General features: G+C 37.3%; 1 protein-coding gene across 10 annotated transcripts in view; it reads right to left on the bottom strand.

The window, feature by feature from the left end:
• DOCK7 (dedicator of cytokinesis 7) overlaps positions 1-16,860 on the bottom strand; it is a 238,434-nt gene that overhangs the window by 202,013 nt on the left and 19,561 nt on the right. For all 10 annotated transcript variants that reach the window (XM_054533642.2, XM_024251423.3, XM_054533652.2 and 7 more), the window contains exons 2-4: positions 9,442-9,547; positions 445-620; positions 186-254 (exon numbers count right to left, since the gene is read on the bottom strand). In XM_054533642.2, the coding sequence (XP_054389617.1) occupies positions 186-254; positions 445-620; positions 9,442-9,547 (351 nt within the window). The remainder of the gene's footprint in view (positions 1-185; positions 255-444; positions 621-9,441; positions 9,548-16,860) is intronic.

Below are 16,860 nucleotides of genomic sequence, written 5' to 3'. Positions count from 1 at the left end.
ACTAAGAAAGTAAAAGTAATTACAAAACTCCTAAGGAGTAAATATCTATACACAAAAGTTCTTTTGTTTCTTCAGCTATTTTGTTTAAATAAATTTTCAGGTCTCATAAACATTACGAATCTGCCTTAATCCATTTAGAAATCTTACTCAATATTTGCAAATGTTGTAATAAACATATAACTTACTTTCTGATGACAATTGCCCAGTCTTCTGTATAACTTCTTATACAGTCTCTAACATGTGGATCCATTTCACTATTTTAAAAAGGAAAATACATTTGTAATTTAGATGGGACAGCACTGATGTTTATTAATTTGGTTGCTACAATTGCTGTTTGTGTAACAGGAAATGATGATGCTACAAGAAATAGGCTCTAAATAAAATAATGGAAGTTAGCCTTTCTATAGTTCCTCTAAAGCCAAAAACAGGTCAATGTCTCCTAACCTTTCTTCAGGTACAGCTGAAACAAGAGTTCTGCAGTCCCGAGGACTATAAACAACTTCAATATCATCTGGAGGAAATTCAATCAAATCCCGTAAAGGCCCAGAATCCACAGCCAAAGGATGAGTAATGAGGTAATCTTCCAAATCCACTGGATCTACTGCTTCAGTAAGGGGCACCTTTGTAAAAAGGTGGGATAAGAGATGGGTAGAAAATAAGAGGTGAATGTAATAATTTTAAAACTTAAGGCAAATAACTTTTTTTTTAAATAAAAGCTTTTAATCTAGTTCTTTCTAAAATTTTAACAGATATTCAACCAGATGCACTAAAGAAAACACAAAGTGTTACCCTTCTTGCACTCCTTGATGTTTTGGGTCATACTCTCTTTAACGTCCTTGCTGACACTTTGCCCAGAACTCTCACATAAAAACAATAGTAAGAATTAACAGTTTTATTCTACTTTATAGTTTACAAAGTACTCACTGGAAGGATATTTTTGCTTTTTTATATCTTTGGATATTAAAAAAAAGTAAGTTGCTACGTTTCTAAACAGTGCTCTGACTTTATTTCTTGTTTTTGTTGATTATCCTAGTAAAAACATATAATCAGACTAGGGTAGGCTAAAAAATGTCCCTCCAAAAATTCTCCACATCCTAACACATGGGCCCTGTGCATGTCACCTTATATGGAAAAAAATAAAAAATAAAACAGTCTTTGCAGATGTAATTAAGGTTCTTAAAATGGGAGTATTATGCTGGATTATCCAGATGGTTTCCAAATGCAATCACATATATCCTCATGAGGAGACAGAGGGAGATTAGGCTATACACAGAGAGAAAAAAAGTTGTATAAAGATGAAAAACAGAGAGATTTGAATATTCTGGCCTTAAAGATAGAGATGATGTGATCACAAGTCAAGGAATGCCAAAGCCATCAGAATTTGGAAGAGACAAGGAACTGATACTCCACGAGAACATCTGAAGAAAGCACAGCCCTGCCAAAACCTTATTTTAGTCCAGTGATACTGATTTCAGACTTTTGGCCTCTAGCACTGTGAGAGAATAAATTTCTTTTGTTTTAAGCCACCCAGTTTGTAGTACTTTGTTACAGTAGCCATACGAAAGGAATACACAGGCCCTATTAAAACTATCCATTAATAATAATAAAAGACTGGTAGCATTCTTCAGCCAAGTTTTTAACAAGATACTTTTTAATAAAATACCATATTTCTTATCTAGTTCGAAAAAGAAAAAAATATTCAGACAAACCTATAGAGGATATATAACAAATATGCAGTTATAGACCAATGAAAATAAGAACATGTTATTTCTCAGGATAGTCATCTGGAATAGAAACACTGAAACCTGCCTCTGTGCAGGTGTACAGTATTAAACAGAAGGTGCTTTAACCTACGCTTCTTTGGACTGAACTTTTTTTTTTTTTCTTTTCTTTTCTTTTTTTTTTTGAGACGGGCTCTTCCTCTGTCATTCAGGCTGGAGTGCAATGTTGCAATTTCAGCTCACTGCACCCTTTGCTTCCTGGGCTCAAGGGATTCTCCCACCTCAGCCTCCCAAGTAGTTGGGATTACAGGCGTTAGCCACCACGCCTGGCTAATTTTTGTGGGTTTTTTTGTAGAGACAGGGTCTCGCCATGTTGCCCAGGCTAATTTTGGAACTCCTGAGCTCAAGCAATCCGCCTGCTTCGGCCTCCCAAAGTGCTAGGATTACAGGGGTGAGCCACGGCACCCAGCCTGGACTTAACATTTTAAAGATATTGAGTAAAATAATAAATAACAGATCTTAAACACTCAAAAGATAGTAGTTATTTATCATTATCAGTATATGCTATCTCATTTAAACTTCCCCCAAACCCTGTAAGTTAGGTATAATTACTATTTCAATTCTACAAATAAGGGCATTTGTGCTCAAAAAAGTTAACCAACATCTGAAAATATAGTAGCCACAAAATGGTAGAGCAGAAATTTGAAACTGGGTTTTTGAGCTCTAAAATTTTTTCTATGATTTTTTATCTCATAAGCCTTCTACCTTACCTATCCTATTAAGTACAAATTATACTATGAGCTCTTAACAAAGAAAAAGAAAGCAATCCAACAGGAAAAGAGAAATCTTCTTTAACCATTGTTATTAGAACTGGATATCCACATTTAAAAAATGAACCCCAATCTTTGTATCACAACATATACAAAAATTAAACTGAGATGGATCACAGACACAAACATACATGCTTAAAACTATAAAGCTATTTGAAGAAAACATAGCAAAATGTCCTTACAGTTTGGGAGTAGGCCAAGTTTTTTTAGACATGAAAAAAGAATAATCATAAAAGAAAAATTGGATTCATTGAAAGACACTGTTAAGAAAATGATGAACAAGCCACTCTAAGAGAAAGTATTTACAAAACATTTGATAAAGGACTAGTACTAAGAATATATGAAGAAGTCCTATATCTAAGTGATTTTTTAAAAAGCCAAACCCTCAAATAAATGGGAAAAAATAAAGCACATAAAAAAGTGCTCAAACATCAAAAGTCACTAGGGGGTACTTTCCCTTCTGGAAAGATGAAGTAGAAGTACTTTTCTCTATTCTTTCCACTAAGTACAACAGCCTAGATATTACATAGAAAACAAACCTAAGAAGACTCTGAAAGGTATAGAGAAAAAGGCTGGCCGGCAGGGACATCAGAACCCAGGGAATGGCATGACAGTGAGTTACTTCAAAATTTCTTTTTGCCTTATACATTCCAGACTTAGAACTAGAAAAGCCCACAACCCAGAATACACCAAGAAGCCCTAGGGGTGGAAGGGCCGGGGGGTGGGGAGCCTGTTTTCCCCAGCCAAAAGATCAAGAAAGAAGCAGTCTGACAAAACAAAAAACATTTAGACTATAACTGCTCAAAGGCCAAGTGGGGAGCTAGATTTCTTCCCTCACAAAGCTGTAACAAGGCATCCCAACTCTCCCCACCAGGGTAGTATCAGAGAAGCACAAGTAGGGTGTTGGGATTTTCATATCTACTGAGCAATAATGAATCTCTTACTCTCATCGTGTCAGTAGAGACCACTAAGGGAATCTGCACATCAACTCCTATGAAGCAGCAACATGGCTCCTCTTTCCTTTATCACTTGGGCACTGTCAGAGAAGGTCTAGTGGAGAGTAAGTACTTTCACCAATGCCTAGTGTAACAAGGCCACACACCCTTGGGTGTCAGTGGAGACCATGTGAGGAACAGTAAGGAGCACTACTACCGTTCCCAGCTAAACAGTGTGAGCTGTGGTCCAGTAGAAGTGGGAACTCTCCCTCCTGCTCAACAGTAAGTAACAAGGAGTCCTTCCCCTCCTTGTATACCAAAAGAAGACAAATAAGAATGAACTGAACTTCTACTCCGTCTGGCCAAAACAAGATAGCATCCACCTATAACTAGAGCAATATCAAAGAAAGCCAGCTAAAATATGTTTAAATAAGACCTAGAAATTAACAACATAAGACCCAAAAGGTCCAAGTTCCAATCAAAAATCTCTCATCATACTAAGAACGAGGAAAATCTTAACTCTAATTAAAAAGACAACCTATAGATGTTAATACCAAGATAAGTGATCTTAGCATTATATGACAAAGATTTCAAGGCAAACATCAGAAAAGTAATTCAACAGCAATTGTAAACACTCTTAAAATAAATGAAAGACCAGAAACTCTCTGTAAAGAAACAAACTCTCGGCAAAGAAACAGAAGATATAAAGAACTAAATGGAAATTTTAGAACTGAAAATTCAACAGACAAATTCAATAGTAGAAAAGAGGGGACAGAGGAGGTAAAAATCAGTTACCCTGAAGAAAGAAAAATAGAAATTATCCAATCTGAACAGCATTAAAAGAAAAACAGAGTGAAAAATCAAAACAAAACAAAAATAAAAAGGATCTTCAGGGACAAACTACACTAAAATATCCAATACTGGCATCACCAGAGTCCTAGAAAGTAAGAAAAAAGAAGGCAGGGCTGAAATACATCTGAAAAAACAATGGCTGAAAACTTCTAAATTTCATAAAAAGACATAAGCCTACAGGCTCAAGAAGCTAAGCAAACCTTAAACAGGATAAACCCAAAGAAATATGTACCACGACACAGCAACCAAATTTAGACAAAAAAAAAAAAAAAAAAAAAAAAAACAAGAAAAAAGAAAGGCCAAGTGCAGTGACTCACACCTGTAATCCTAGCACTCTGGGAGGCAGAGGCGGGCAGATCACCTGAGGTTAGGAGTTCGAGACCAGCCTGGCGAACATGGCGAAACCCCGTCTCTACTAAAAATATAAAAATTAGCCAGGCGTGGTGGCGGGCACCTATAATCCCAGCTACTCGGGAGGCTGCGGCATGAGAATCACTGGAATCTGCCTCCAGGAGGCAGAGGTTGCAGTGAGCCAAGACTGCACCACTGCACTCCAGTCTGGGGGACAGAGCGAGACTCGGTCTCCAAAATAAAATAAAATAAAACAAAATATTGAAAGCAGTGAGGAGAAAATGACACCTTACCTCTAGGAGGAAAAAATTCAACTTAGATTTCTCATAAAAAATCATGGCAGTCAAAAGAAAGTGGCACAACATTTTTCAAGTGCTGAAAGAAAATAACTGACCACCTGGAATTTCAGATCCTGCAAATATCCTTGAAGAATGAAGGGGAAGGCCGGGCGCAGTAGCTCATGGCTGTAATCCCAGCACTTTGGGAGGCCAAGGCAGGTGGATCGACTAAGCTCAGGAGTTCAAGGCCAGCCTGGGAAACATGGCAAAATCTCAACTATACCAAAAATATACAAAAAATTAGCCAGGCATGGTGGCATGCACCTGTGGTCCCAGCTACTCCAATGGCTGAGGTGGGAGAATTACTTGAGCCTGGGAGGCAGAGGTTGCAGTAAGCTGAGACTGCACCACTACACTCCACCCTGGGTGACAGAGTGAGACTCCTGTCTCAAAAGGAAAAAAAAAAAAATGAAGGGGAAATCAAGACATACTCTGATAAAGAAAAACTAATAGACTCTGTCACCAGCAGATCTATTCTAAAAGAAATTCCTTAAACCAAAAGGAAATAATAAAAGGTATCTGGAAATATAATAAAAGGTATCTGGAAATATTAGGAAGGAAAAACAAACACAGCACGAGCAAAAAATATAGGTAAATACAATAGACTTTCCTTTTCCTCTTGACTTTTCTAAATTGTCCAGTATGATTCTAAGCATTTACAGAAAAATGTTTAAGACAATTATATATAAGAGAGGGTAAAGGGATGTAAAAATAGGTAAGGTTTCTACACTTTACTCAAACTGGTAATATCTCAACACCAATACTGTGATAAGTCATGGATATAACACAATAACTTGTGCAGCCACTAAAAAAGCTATACAAAGAGATACTCTCCACAACACTATAAATCAAAATGGAATTCTAAAAAATGTTTAGGTAACCCTGGAAAAGCAGAAAAAAGAAAACAGAGAGATGAAAAATAGAGAATAAACAAAAAATAAAATGGCAGATTTAAACCCTAACAGAGTAACAACATTAAATTACAAATTTATACATTGTATTATAAATGTAAATGTAAACACTAAGAGATTAGCAGAATGGACTTAAAAATATGACCTAACAATGTGGTATCTACAAATAACTCACCTCAAATAACACAACATACGTAGGTTGAAAACAAATGTATGGAAAAAGATATACCAGGCGACCATTATTCAAAAGAAAGCCGGAGTGGCTAAGTTAATAAGGGAAAACACAGACTTCAGAGCAAAGAACAGTACCAAATAGAGAGAGACATTACCTTCATTATAAAAGGAATGATCCAAGAGGACATAGCAATCTTAAATGTGTATGTACTAAATAACAGAGCTACAAAGTAGGTGTAGCAAAAACTGATTGAACTGAAAGAAGAAATAAGACATATCACAATTATACTTGCAGAATTCAAGAGATCTCTTTTCTGCAGATTCTAGAAAATCAACAAGGATATAGTATAATTCAAAAGCACCATCAACCAATACATCTAACTGACATTTATAGAACACTCCACCCGATGACAACAGAATATACATTCTTTACAAAGGTCCCAAAAGTATACACCAAGACAGACCATACTCTGACCCATAAAACAAACTTCAACAAATTTAAAAGAACTGAAATCAGACAGAATGTGTTCTCTGACTATAATAGAATCAAACTAGAAAGTGGCAACAGAAAGATAATAGGAAAATCTTCAAACACTTAGAAATTAAACATACTTCTAAATAATCCATGAGTTACAAAACTCTGAAAAATGAAATGAAAAAATACATTGAACTAAATGAAAATACAACATAAAATTTGCAGATAGGGAAATGTAAACCAAAAATATAAGTGAGATACCACTTGGTACCCATTAGAATGGCTATTATTTTTAAAATGGTTAATAACAAGTGTGGACAACAATATGGAGAAATTTGAACCCTTGTGCATTGATGGTGGAAATGTAAAATGATACAGTTGCTAAGAAAAACAGATTGGTGGTTCCTCAAAAAGCATACAATAAACACAGAATTACTCTATGATCTAGCAATTCCAGTTCTAGGTATATACCCAAAAGAACTGAAAACAGTGACTCAAAAAGCTAAATTGCACTCTCATGTTCACAGCAGCATTATTCACAATAGCCAAAAGTTTGCAAACAACCCCAATGTCCATCAAAATTAATGAATAAACAAAATGTGACATATACATACAATGGAGTACTATTCAGCCTTAAAAAGGAATTAAATCAGCCAGGCATGGTGGCTCACGTCTGTAATCCCAACACTTTGGGAGGCCAAAGAGGATCACTTGAGCCCAGGAGTTCAAGACCAGCCTAGGCAACATAGTGAGACCCTGTCTCTATAAAAAATACAAAAATTAGCCAGGCATGATGGCATGCACCTGTAGTCCCAACTACTCAGGAGGCTGATATGGGAGGATCACTTGAGCCTGGAAGGTCAGGCTGTAGTGAGCTATGATGGTACCACGGTACTCAGCCTGGATGATAAAGCAAGAACCTGTTTGAAAAAAAAAAAGATACAGGCTACAACCTGAATAAACCTTTAAAACATTCTGCTAAGTAAAATAAGCTAGACACAAAAGGACAAATATTGTATGATTCCACTTACATCAGGTACACAGAAGAGGCAAATTCATAAAGGCAGGAAAGAGAATATATTATCAGGAGTTGGGAAGGGGGGAAAATGGGAAGTTATTGTTTAATGGGTATAGGGTTTCAGTTTGGGATAAGGAAAATGTTCTGGAGATAAATAGTGGTGATGGTTGTACAATACTGTAAATGTACTTAATGCCAGTGAATTGTATAAATAAAACTGGTTAGAATGGTAAATTTTATGTTATGTATATTTTACCACTATATCTATTATGTATACAAATATATCATGTAAGTATATATTATACATATATAAATATTTTTTAAATTCAATTTTTTTTTCTAATTCAGCGTTTTTTGCCCAGATATTATTTCTAGGGCAGTATACAGCTCAGAATTTAAAATGTCACAAATAAATACTCAGTGAAAATAATGACAAAACCTGGGAGGTCGCTACCTATGTCTAATTCAATGGGTTCATGGATTCTAGGTCCTGGTGATGTGGAAGGACAATTGGAATCAGGGTACCAGAACAAGAAGGCCATAAAGATAAGAGGTGGTGATCAGAGAGTGGGAAGCATAAAACTAAGATTACATATGGGTTATAGTTATTCATAATGACAAAAATCTAAGGTCTGATTATAGAAATTTTGAGTAGTTAAGGTGCAATTCAGGATGCAAAATAATATCACTGGAAGAGAGGCGTTCAAGACACCAAGAGCATTTTGGAAGGATTATCTCCATGTACATTGAAATCAGCCAAAAATCCATATATTCTAAAATTTCTCCAACTAGCATGTACTGTAATTAAAAGTAAACTTCATGTTTTCAAATTTTAGTAACACAAACATTCTAAATATATCATTATAAGTCGATCAAACTGTTATTTCCCAGTTTGTTCAATAACAGGTACCCTTTCACAGCTAAATGGAAAATGCTAATATATAACTCCACCCTATCATGCTTATTTGCTTTTTTTAGTTTTCCACAGCATTTTGTAAAAATGACCTCTAATTTTAAAACAAATGGAGGTATGTTTTTAATTCCTATTTCTAACATAATAAATATTAGTTTTTATCAAAACTGAATTTCCTCACGCCAGCTTCTTTAATAAGAGAACATTTATGTCTCTGACACAGTACTGGGCTTACAGTAATACTTCAATAAATATAAATTCATTTATCTTAAAGGGGACAGATAATACAACAAACCCAAATAATTTACTTCGGCGCTTGTTTCTAGAATAGATTCCTAAATTTTCACATAATGAATCACCTTCAGTCTTTAAAAGTTCTAGGGCCGGACGCGGTGGCTCACGCCTGTAATCCCAGCAATTTGGGAGACCGAGGCAGGCGGATCACAAGTTCAGGAGTTCGAGACCAGCCTGGCCAATATGGTAAAACCCCGTCTCTACTAGAAATACAAAAATTAGCTGGGTGTGGTGGCACATGCCTGTAGTCCCAGCTACTCGGGAGGCTAAGGCAAGAGAATCGCTGGAACCCAAGAGGCGGAGGTTGCAGTGAGCCGAGAACACGCCACCGCACTCCAGCCTGGGCGACAGAGTAAGACTCGGTCTCAAAAAAAGAAGAAAAAAAGTTCTAAATGTAAAATTCCAGGATTGATTAAATCCTAACTATAAAGTTTCAGAGTTGGCTACGAAATTAGCAATTCTATAACACCCCAACATCCTCTCCCAACTCAGATTTCAACAAAGTGAGGTAAAAAGTAAGGTTATGAGACTAATGATGGAACCCAATTAGTTCTTATCTTTCCACTATTTTTTCATGGCCTAGTCAGTCATACATCAATAACATACTATATTTTGAATACATTACTTACTGTGGTGTGATGGGATATATTGCCAACAAGATTAAGGTTTTTGAGCAGTTGGGGAGAACCACTATATTGTCCGGAGATCTGCTTCCTAACCTCAGCTGCCACCGTTCTATAATGAAGAAAGCAAAAACATTATACGCGTTGTTAAAAAAAAAAAAGCTAAACTAGTTTAAAATGGAGGGAAGCTAAATACATTAAAGATTCATTTAAAGAAAAACAAAATCTCGGCATAACAATAAGGCTACAAATTCGTAAAATATTTTAGGAAATACTTTTCTAGTTTATAATTACATTACAACATCTTATGTTGATGTAGGGTAAGAGAGTGACAGACAACCTATATGAGGTTTTTTTTATATGGCATTTTGGGAACACACTTTGGCCTACAATAGAGCTGGAACTATAGAGCTGGCTCTATAGTTGGGAGCTATAAAAAGACGTGTATATTAAAATGTATATACTTTAAAGTATATACTTAAAATGTATATTAAATTAAAATATATATACTTTAAAGTATAAGAATTAGGAATAAAAAACTCTAGAGTGTTTTCAAGCTAATGATTTAATTCAGAGCCCTGACCATCTTGGTCCCCATTAGAGTTTCCAGCTGAGTTTCAAGATAATCTCATTTTCCTAAAAGTATCCAGATTCAAAATATAATCTTTTCTCCTACTTCTTCTCTTCAATTCCTCCTTCCTTCTTTCATATTCAATCATTTCACACACATTTACTGAGCATTGTTATGAGCCAACTACACAATTAGAAACGTTTACACAAAAATAAGAGTTATCTATCATTCTTTAGGGCTTAAGATACTGAATTAGCTCAACCTTTTTTAAGAAGGTGACTTGAGGTACTTTAGGTATTTGTGTTTTAAAAGGCTAGCTTCCTATTCATAACTGCCAAACCTTGGAAGCATCAAGCTATCCTTCAATGGGTGACTGGATAAACAAACTGTGTTACATCTATACAATGAAGTATTATTCAATGATAAAAAGAAATGAGTTATCAAGCCATGAAAGACATAGAGGAACCTTAAAAGAATATTGCTAAGTGAAAGAAGCCAATCTGTATGATTCCAACTATATTTTATTCTGAAAAAGACAAAACTACGGAAGAGAGTAAAAAGACCAGTGGTTGTCAGGGGCTAGAGTGGGGACAAGAAGGGAAGAATGAATAAGTAGAAATAGGGTGATATGGTTTAACTGTGTCCCCACCCAAATCTCATCTTGAATTATAGCTCCCATAATTCCCATGTGTTGTGGGAGGGACCCTGTGAGAGAAAACTGAATCATGGGGGCAGTTTCCCCCATACTGTTCTCGTGGTAGTGAAGAAGTCTCATGATGGTTTTATAAGGGGTTTCCCCTTTTGCTTGGCTCTCATTCTCTCTTGCCAGCCACCATGTAAGATGTCCCTCTGCTCCTCCTTCGTCTTCTGCCATGATTGTGAGGCCTCCCCAGCCATGTGGAACTATGAGTCCATTAAACCGCTTTCCTTTATGAATTACCCAGTCTCAGATATATCTTTATTAGCAGCATGAGAAAAAAACTCCTACATGGGATGTTTTGGACAATGAAACTATTCTGTATGATACGGTAACAGTGGATACATGTCATTATATATTTGTCAAAATTCATTGAATGTACTACACAGTGAACTCTACTTAATCTATGGATTTTAGTTAATAACAATGTACAACAATATTGGCTCATCAATTATAACAAATGTACCACACTAATGCAAGATGCTAACTGGAGAAATTTGGGAGAGAAGAGAGGATGTATAAGAACTTTCTATATTTTCCATTCATTTTTCTGTAAACCTAAAACTGCCCCCTCCCAAAAAAGTCTACTAGTTAAAAAAAAAAAAAAAAAAAAAAAGTTAATGACGAGGAAGACAACACCACCAAAGCACCAAGAAAACAATTAGAGGTTAGAGCTGAAATCTGGAGAGAGAATGAAATCTTTGAGAGGGAGAACAGATTCAGGAGAGGGCAAAGGGCGAATTATGTAATCCTTTGTCTGAAAAGACAGGAACATTCACTTCAGTTTAGGACTCCATTAGGGCTTTTATTTATTTGAAACAGAGTCTCACTGTTGCATCCATGCTGGAGTGCAGTGGCGCAATCTCGGCTCACCAAAACCTCCGCCTTCCAGGTTCAAGCGATTCTCCTGCCTCAGCCTCCCAAGTAGCTGGAATTACAGGCATGCACCACCACACCCAGCTAATTTTTTTGTATTTTTAGTAGAGACAGGGCTTCGCCATGTTGACCAGGCTGGTCTCGAACTCCTGACCTCAGGTGATCCACCCACCTTGGTCTCCCAAAGTGCCAGGATTACAGGCATGAGCCACCGTGCCTAGCCTCATTAGGGATCTTAATGAAGCCTATATAATGTGAGTATTCATTATTATGTTTAGCTTGAAGTCCTTACATATCCTGATCCTCTCATCGAAGCTGAGATGAGAATATGTAAAAGCCTTTAAAAAGACACAAAATAGGCCAGGTGCGGTGGCTCATGCCTGTAATCCCAGCACTTCAGGAGGCCGAGGCCAGCGGATCACGAGGTCAAGAAATCGGGACCATCCTGGTCAACATGGTGAAACCCCGTCTCTACTAAAAATACAAAAATTAGCCAGGCGTGGTGGTGCCTTGGCTGTAGTCCCAGCTACTTGGGAGGCTGAGGCAGAAGAATCGCTTGAATCCAGGAGGTGGAGGTTGCGGTGAGCCGAGATCGCGTCGAGCCGAGATCGCGTCGAGCCGAGATCAAGTCGAGCCGAGATTGCGCCATTGCACTCCACCCTGGTGATAGAGCGAGACTCCGTCTCAAAAAAAAAAAAAAAAAAAAAAAAGGACACAAAATAAACTTTCTACCTCCCTCATTGCTACTCACCTCATTCTACCAATCTCAGCACTAGCTCAGTGTTTCTGGGGCTAAATCATGAGTAAACTGAATAGTAAACTGCTGTATTTCATCAAATTCAAGATATCACTGGCCGGGCACGGTGGCTCACACCTGTAAACCCAGCACTTTCGGAGGCCGAGGCGGGCGGATCACGAGGTCATGAGATCAGGACCATCCTGGCTAACATGGTGAAACCCCGTCTCTACTAAAAATACAAAAAAATTAGCCGGGCGTGGTGGTGGGCACCTGTAGTCCCAGCTACTCGGGAGGCTGAAGCAAGAGAATGGTGAGAACCTAGCAGGCAGAGCTTGCAGTTAGCCGAGATTGCACCACTGCACTCCAGCCTGGGCGACAGAGTGAGACTCTCACAAAAATTAATAAATAAAAATTTAAAAAATAACTAATTGTTAAGAAGTGACATTACTCCATGTACAGCTAATAAATAAAAACTGCCAATTAACCATCACACCATCAGTTAATTGAAGATTTCAGATGTTAAAATGTGAAATTTAAAATAATGAAACAGTTACTTCAAAAAGAGGCAATCTTTTGTTTAATAACAGACATAAAAACGATAATCCTCATATTACAAATATCTTTCTACATGACACTAATTTCCCCCAAAAAGAAAATCTATTAATTTGAAAATAAGCTGTGATAATGCAACAAGAACCATTTCCAAACTGAGTTATAGTGGCCATAAAAATATGTGCAACCCAGACAAGGGATGTATTTACAACTGGGACCTTCTGCAAAGATTTCATAAAATGGTAGTGAAGGAATCTTCCCAAATAAAAAAACTGTATCTCTTAACCATATCATGATCCAAAGTATGCAAGAAAGAAATGTAATGAATAAATATAAGCCCTGATACCAGTTAAAATCCTTTATCAGAGGTTACTTTTTCCAATCAGATTTTTTCTTACTCCTAGTGATAGCTCAGAAAGAAAACCAAGGTAGTCTTTTTTCCTTCTAATAAACCATTAATATTAACTGCAAAGTAGAAAAGAATAGGTCAAAAATTCTGTAGTTACTTATGCCCTTAAATTATAATATGAAAAAATCTTCTATCCCTCCCAAGAAAACATCATCGAGTATTTGACCTATTTATCTCTTTATCCACTCTCTCCATTCCTACAAGCTACGTATGTCAACACACATTAGAGTTTTCACAAAAGAAAGCATCCACTCAGGCCATTCATTATACGATGTTGGAAATAACCAGCAAAAGACCCACATTCCGAGAGAAAATTATGTTGCATTTAACCTTTCTTCTAACCCACTCTTACTTTCAGACGCCCTATCTAGCCATGATTTCCAGAATGAACCAAGAGTGATAAGGCCAATCTGGGCCTGCCTCTCTCTAGTCATTCTTCATGGGACCAGAAGTAAAGCCTGAGTAAAGATGAATAAGGAGAGTTCATACTAAACTCATAAGAAAGTTTAGTTGAGCTGCTCCTATAAGTCACAAAAAAAATAGCTGGAATGTACTATGTCAAATAATAAGGTATCTTGGAACTGGCATTATTTGTATCTGAGATAGAAGTCAGGGAAGAAATGAAGGGTAAAGGTTATATCAGGGACAAAAAAAAGGACTAGCTAAAAATCCCCAAAAGAAAAGGAAGAGAGCAGCTGACACTGCAGTAGTGTAACTATCTAAGTTCAAAACTGATGAATGATGGGTTGTATCAGAGTTCTAACACTGCGTATGAGTTGGAATTAACAATAAAGAAAACAAGTGAAACCCCATCTCTACTAAAAATTCAAAAATTAGCTGGGCATGGTGGCGTGTGCCTGCAGTCCCAGCTACTTGGGAGGCTGAGGCAGGAGAATCGCTTGAACCTGGGAGGTGGAAAGGTTGCAGTGAGCCTAGATCATGCGACTGCACTCCAGCCTGGGTGACACAGCAAGAATCCATTTCAAAAATAAATAAATAAATAAATAAATAGGCCGGGCGCAGTGGCTCACGCCTGTAATCCCAGCACTTTGGGAGGCTGAGGCAGGCGAATTGCCTGAGGTCAGGAGTTCGCGACCAGTCTGGCCAACATGGTGAAACCCCGTCTCTATGAAAAATACAAAAAAAATAGCCAGACGTGGTGGCAGGCACCTGTAATCCCAGCTACTCGGGAGGCTGAGGCAGGGGAACTGCTTGAACCAGGGAGCTGGAGGTTGCAGTGAGCCGAGATCATGCCACTACACTCCAGCCTGGGCAACAGAGCAAGACACCATTTCAAAAAAATAAAATGAAATAAAATAAATAAATAAATAAATAAACAGAAAGAAAACAACAGACTAAAGAAAAACAACATTGTACCACCTACTAAGTATTGGTGCCAAAAAATGTTTAACCTGAATCGGATCAAACCTTTACATCTAACTTCCAGTTTACGGGAAATACAGAGAACAGTATAACAATACTATTGCAAGGAAGCCATCAGACAAAAACTAGAAGGCAGTTCATGCTATGTGCCAAAATCTCTTACTGGTCAATGTGGTGGATAAATTAAAAAGTAAAGGCAGTGGACTAAGTTTTAGTGTAAAAAAGACTTAAGACTAAAAGGCAAAGTCTATTTAAGAGGGTGGAAAAACAGATTTATGAGATATAACCAAATGCAACATATGGTTACCACTGGATCCTGATTTGAACAAACCAACTGTAAAATATATTTTGGGGGATGAGAAATTTGAACACGGGCAAGGTAATACATAAGAGTTATTAGGGTTTTTTAAAAATGTTTTTACTGTGTGGAAAGCAGCATATAGTAAAATGTCCTCATATTAATATTTTAGAGATGCAAATGATGTTTGTAATTTAGCTTAAACGTCTTCAGTTGGAGGCTTCAGCAGTGGCTCATGCCTGTAATTCCAGCACTTTGGGAGGTCCAGGCAGGAGGATCGCTTGAGCCCAGGAATTTGAGACCAGCCTCGGCAACATGGCAAAACCCTGTCTCTACTAAAAATACAAAAAATTAGCCAGGAGTCATAATGTGTACCTGTAGTCCTAGCTACTTGGGAGGCTGAGGCGGGAGGACTAGCTACTTGGGAGGCTGAAGCAGGACGACAGCTTGAGCCCAGGAGGTCAAGGCTACAGTAAGCCTTAATCGTACCACTGCACTCCAGCCTGGGCAATAAAGTGAGACCGTACCACTGCACTCCAGCCTGGGCAATAAAGTGAGACCTTGCCTCAAAAAAAAAAAAAAAAAAAAAAGGCTTCAGTTATTACTCTGCCTTAGTGGGGAAACTAACAAATCAAATATGAAGTAAGATGGGGCAAATAAACTTCAAGAGGTATGTATATCACATCCTCCATAAAGCCCTGCCTGATTCTTCTGTTCCATACAATTGAGTGTCTAAATCTGTTTGGACACTCCTCCCTATGCTTTCAAAGCACCCTGTGCTTATCTGCATACATTCAAGGAAAAGGAGCTTCCAGGAGACAAATTCAAACAGGCAGCAGACTAGCCACTGACTGCTTCCTATTGTTGAATAAGAACCTTGCCTTGCTAATTGAGTTTGATTTCAGTAGTGGGAAAGCCCAATGTTTGTAAGCACTCTCTTTGATAGAAGCATGTAAGTTTGTAAGTTGAAAAGGTTTCTATGGAACAGTAGTCATGCAACCCATAAGTATAAAAGTATGGTGGGGGGAAAAGAGTACAGTGAAGTATCAAGAATTTGGCTTCTCAGGTCTGACACACTACTTCTTTAGAAGCACCTTTGCAACCTCCTTGAGGAATAGACAAGAAAACGTCACCTCTGATTGGGGTACTCTACGCTGTCTCTTACTTGGTATAAATGTCCCAAAACAGGTTCATTTCTGCCATTCAAGAAATTACATGTTTCAAACTCTAGCGGCATTTTTCTATCTCATTGTGATAACCAAACAATACCAAAGTCACAGCACCTATCAAATTGTTTAGAAATCTGTTTACCTATCTCCTTACAAGGAATTAAGCAATTAAAAGTCAAAACTCATCTTATCTCTAGCAGAGTGCCCAGCACATACAAAGTGCTTACCCAGTGTTTACAGAGCTAAAGTGAAAAACAGGAATAGAAAAGAAAAATTCATAATTCCTTCCCCAGAAAAGTAATTGAGTAAGAATGCTTGAATGGAACAACTTACGAGAGCTCCTTCAGGGCAGGGACCATATCTTATTAATCGTTATATCCTCAAAGTCTAAGACAATGAGGACAGAGACAGAAATGGAGAAACAGATATAAGAATTTAGAGAGAGGAAAAAAGAGAGATACGGAATAAGAATGAACTTAAGAGACTACCTAGTACTTTCAAAATACCTTTTAGAGTAAACCAATTCATAAGTGATGTTGGTTTCTAATTGATTAAAAGGGAAGAAAAAAGTATGCCTTCGTATCTATTATTGTCAAATAGAAAAATATTTGCAGGGGAAAAATAGTCTCAGTCTAGTTGAGATCATTATTATCATCTTTGTAATCTGGTAAAGTAAAAAAACTACTACCAAAACACAATACTCTCCTATTCTGTATGAAATTTTTTTAAAA

Source organism: Pongo abelii, chromosome 1 (genome assembly GCF_028885655.2).
Source record: "Pongo abelii isolate AG06213 chromosome 1, NHGRI_mPonAbe1-v2.0_pri, whole genome shotgun sequence".
Taxonomy (NCBI): Eukaryota; Metazoa; Chordata; class Mammalia; order Primates; family Hominidae; genus Pongo; species Pongo abelii.
Note: the sequence above shows the minus strand (reverse complement) of the source record. Positions and strands in the feature narration are given on the sequence as shown.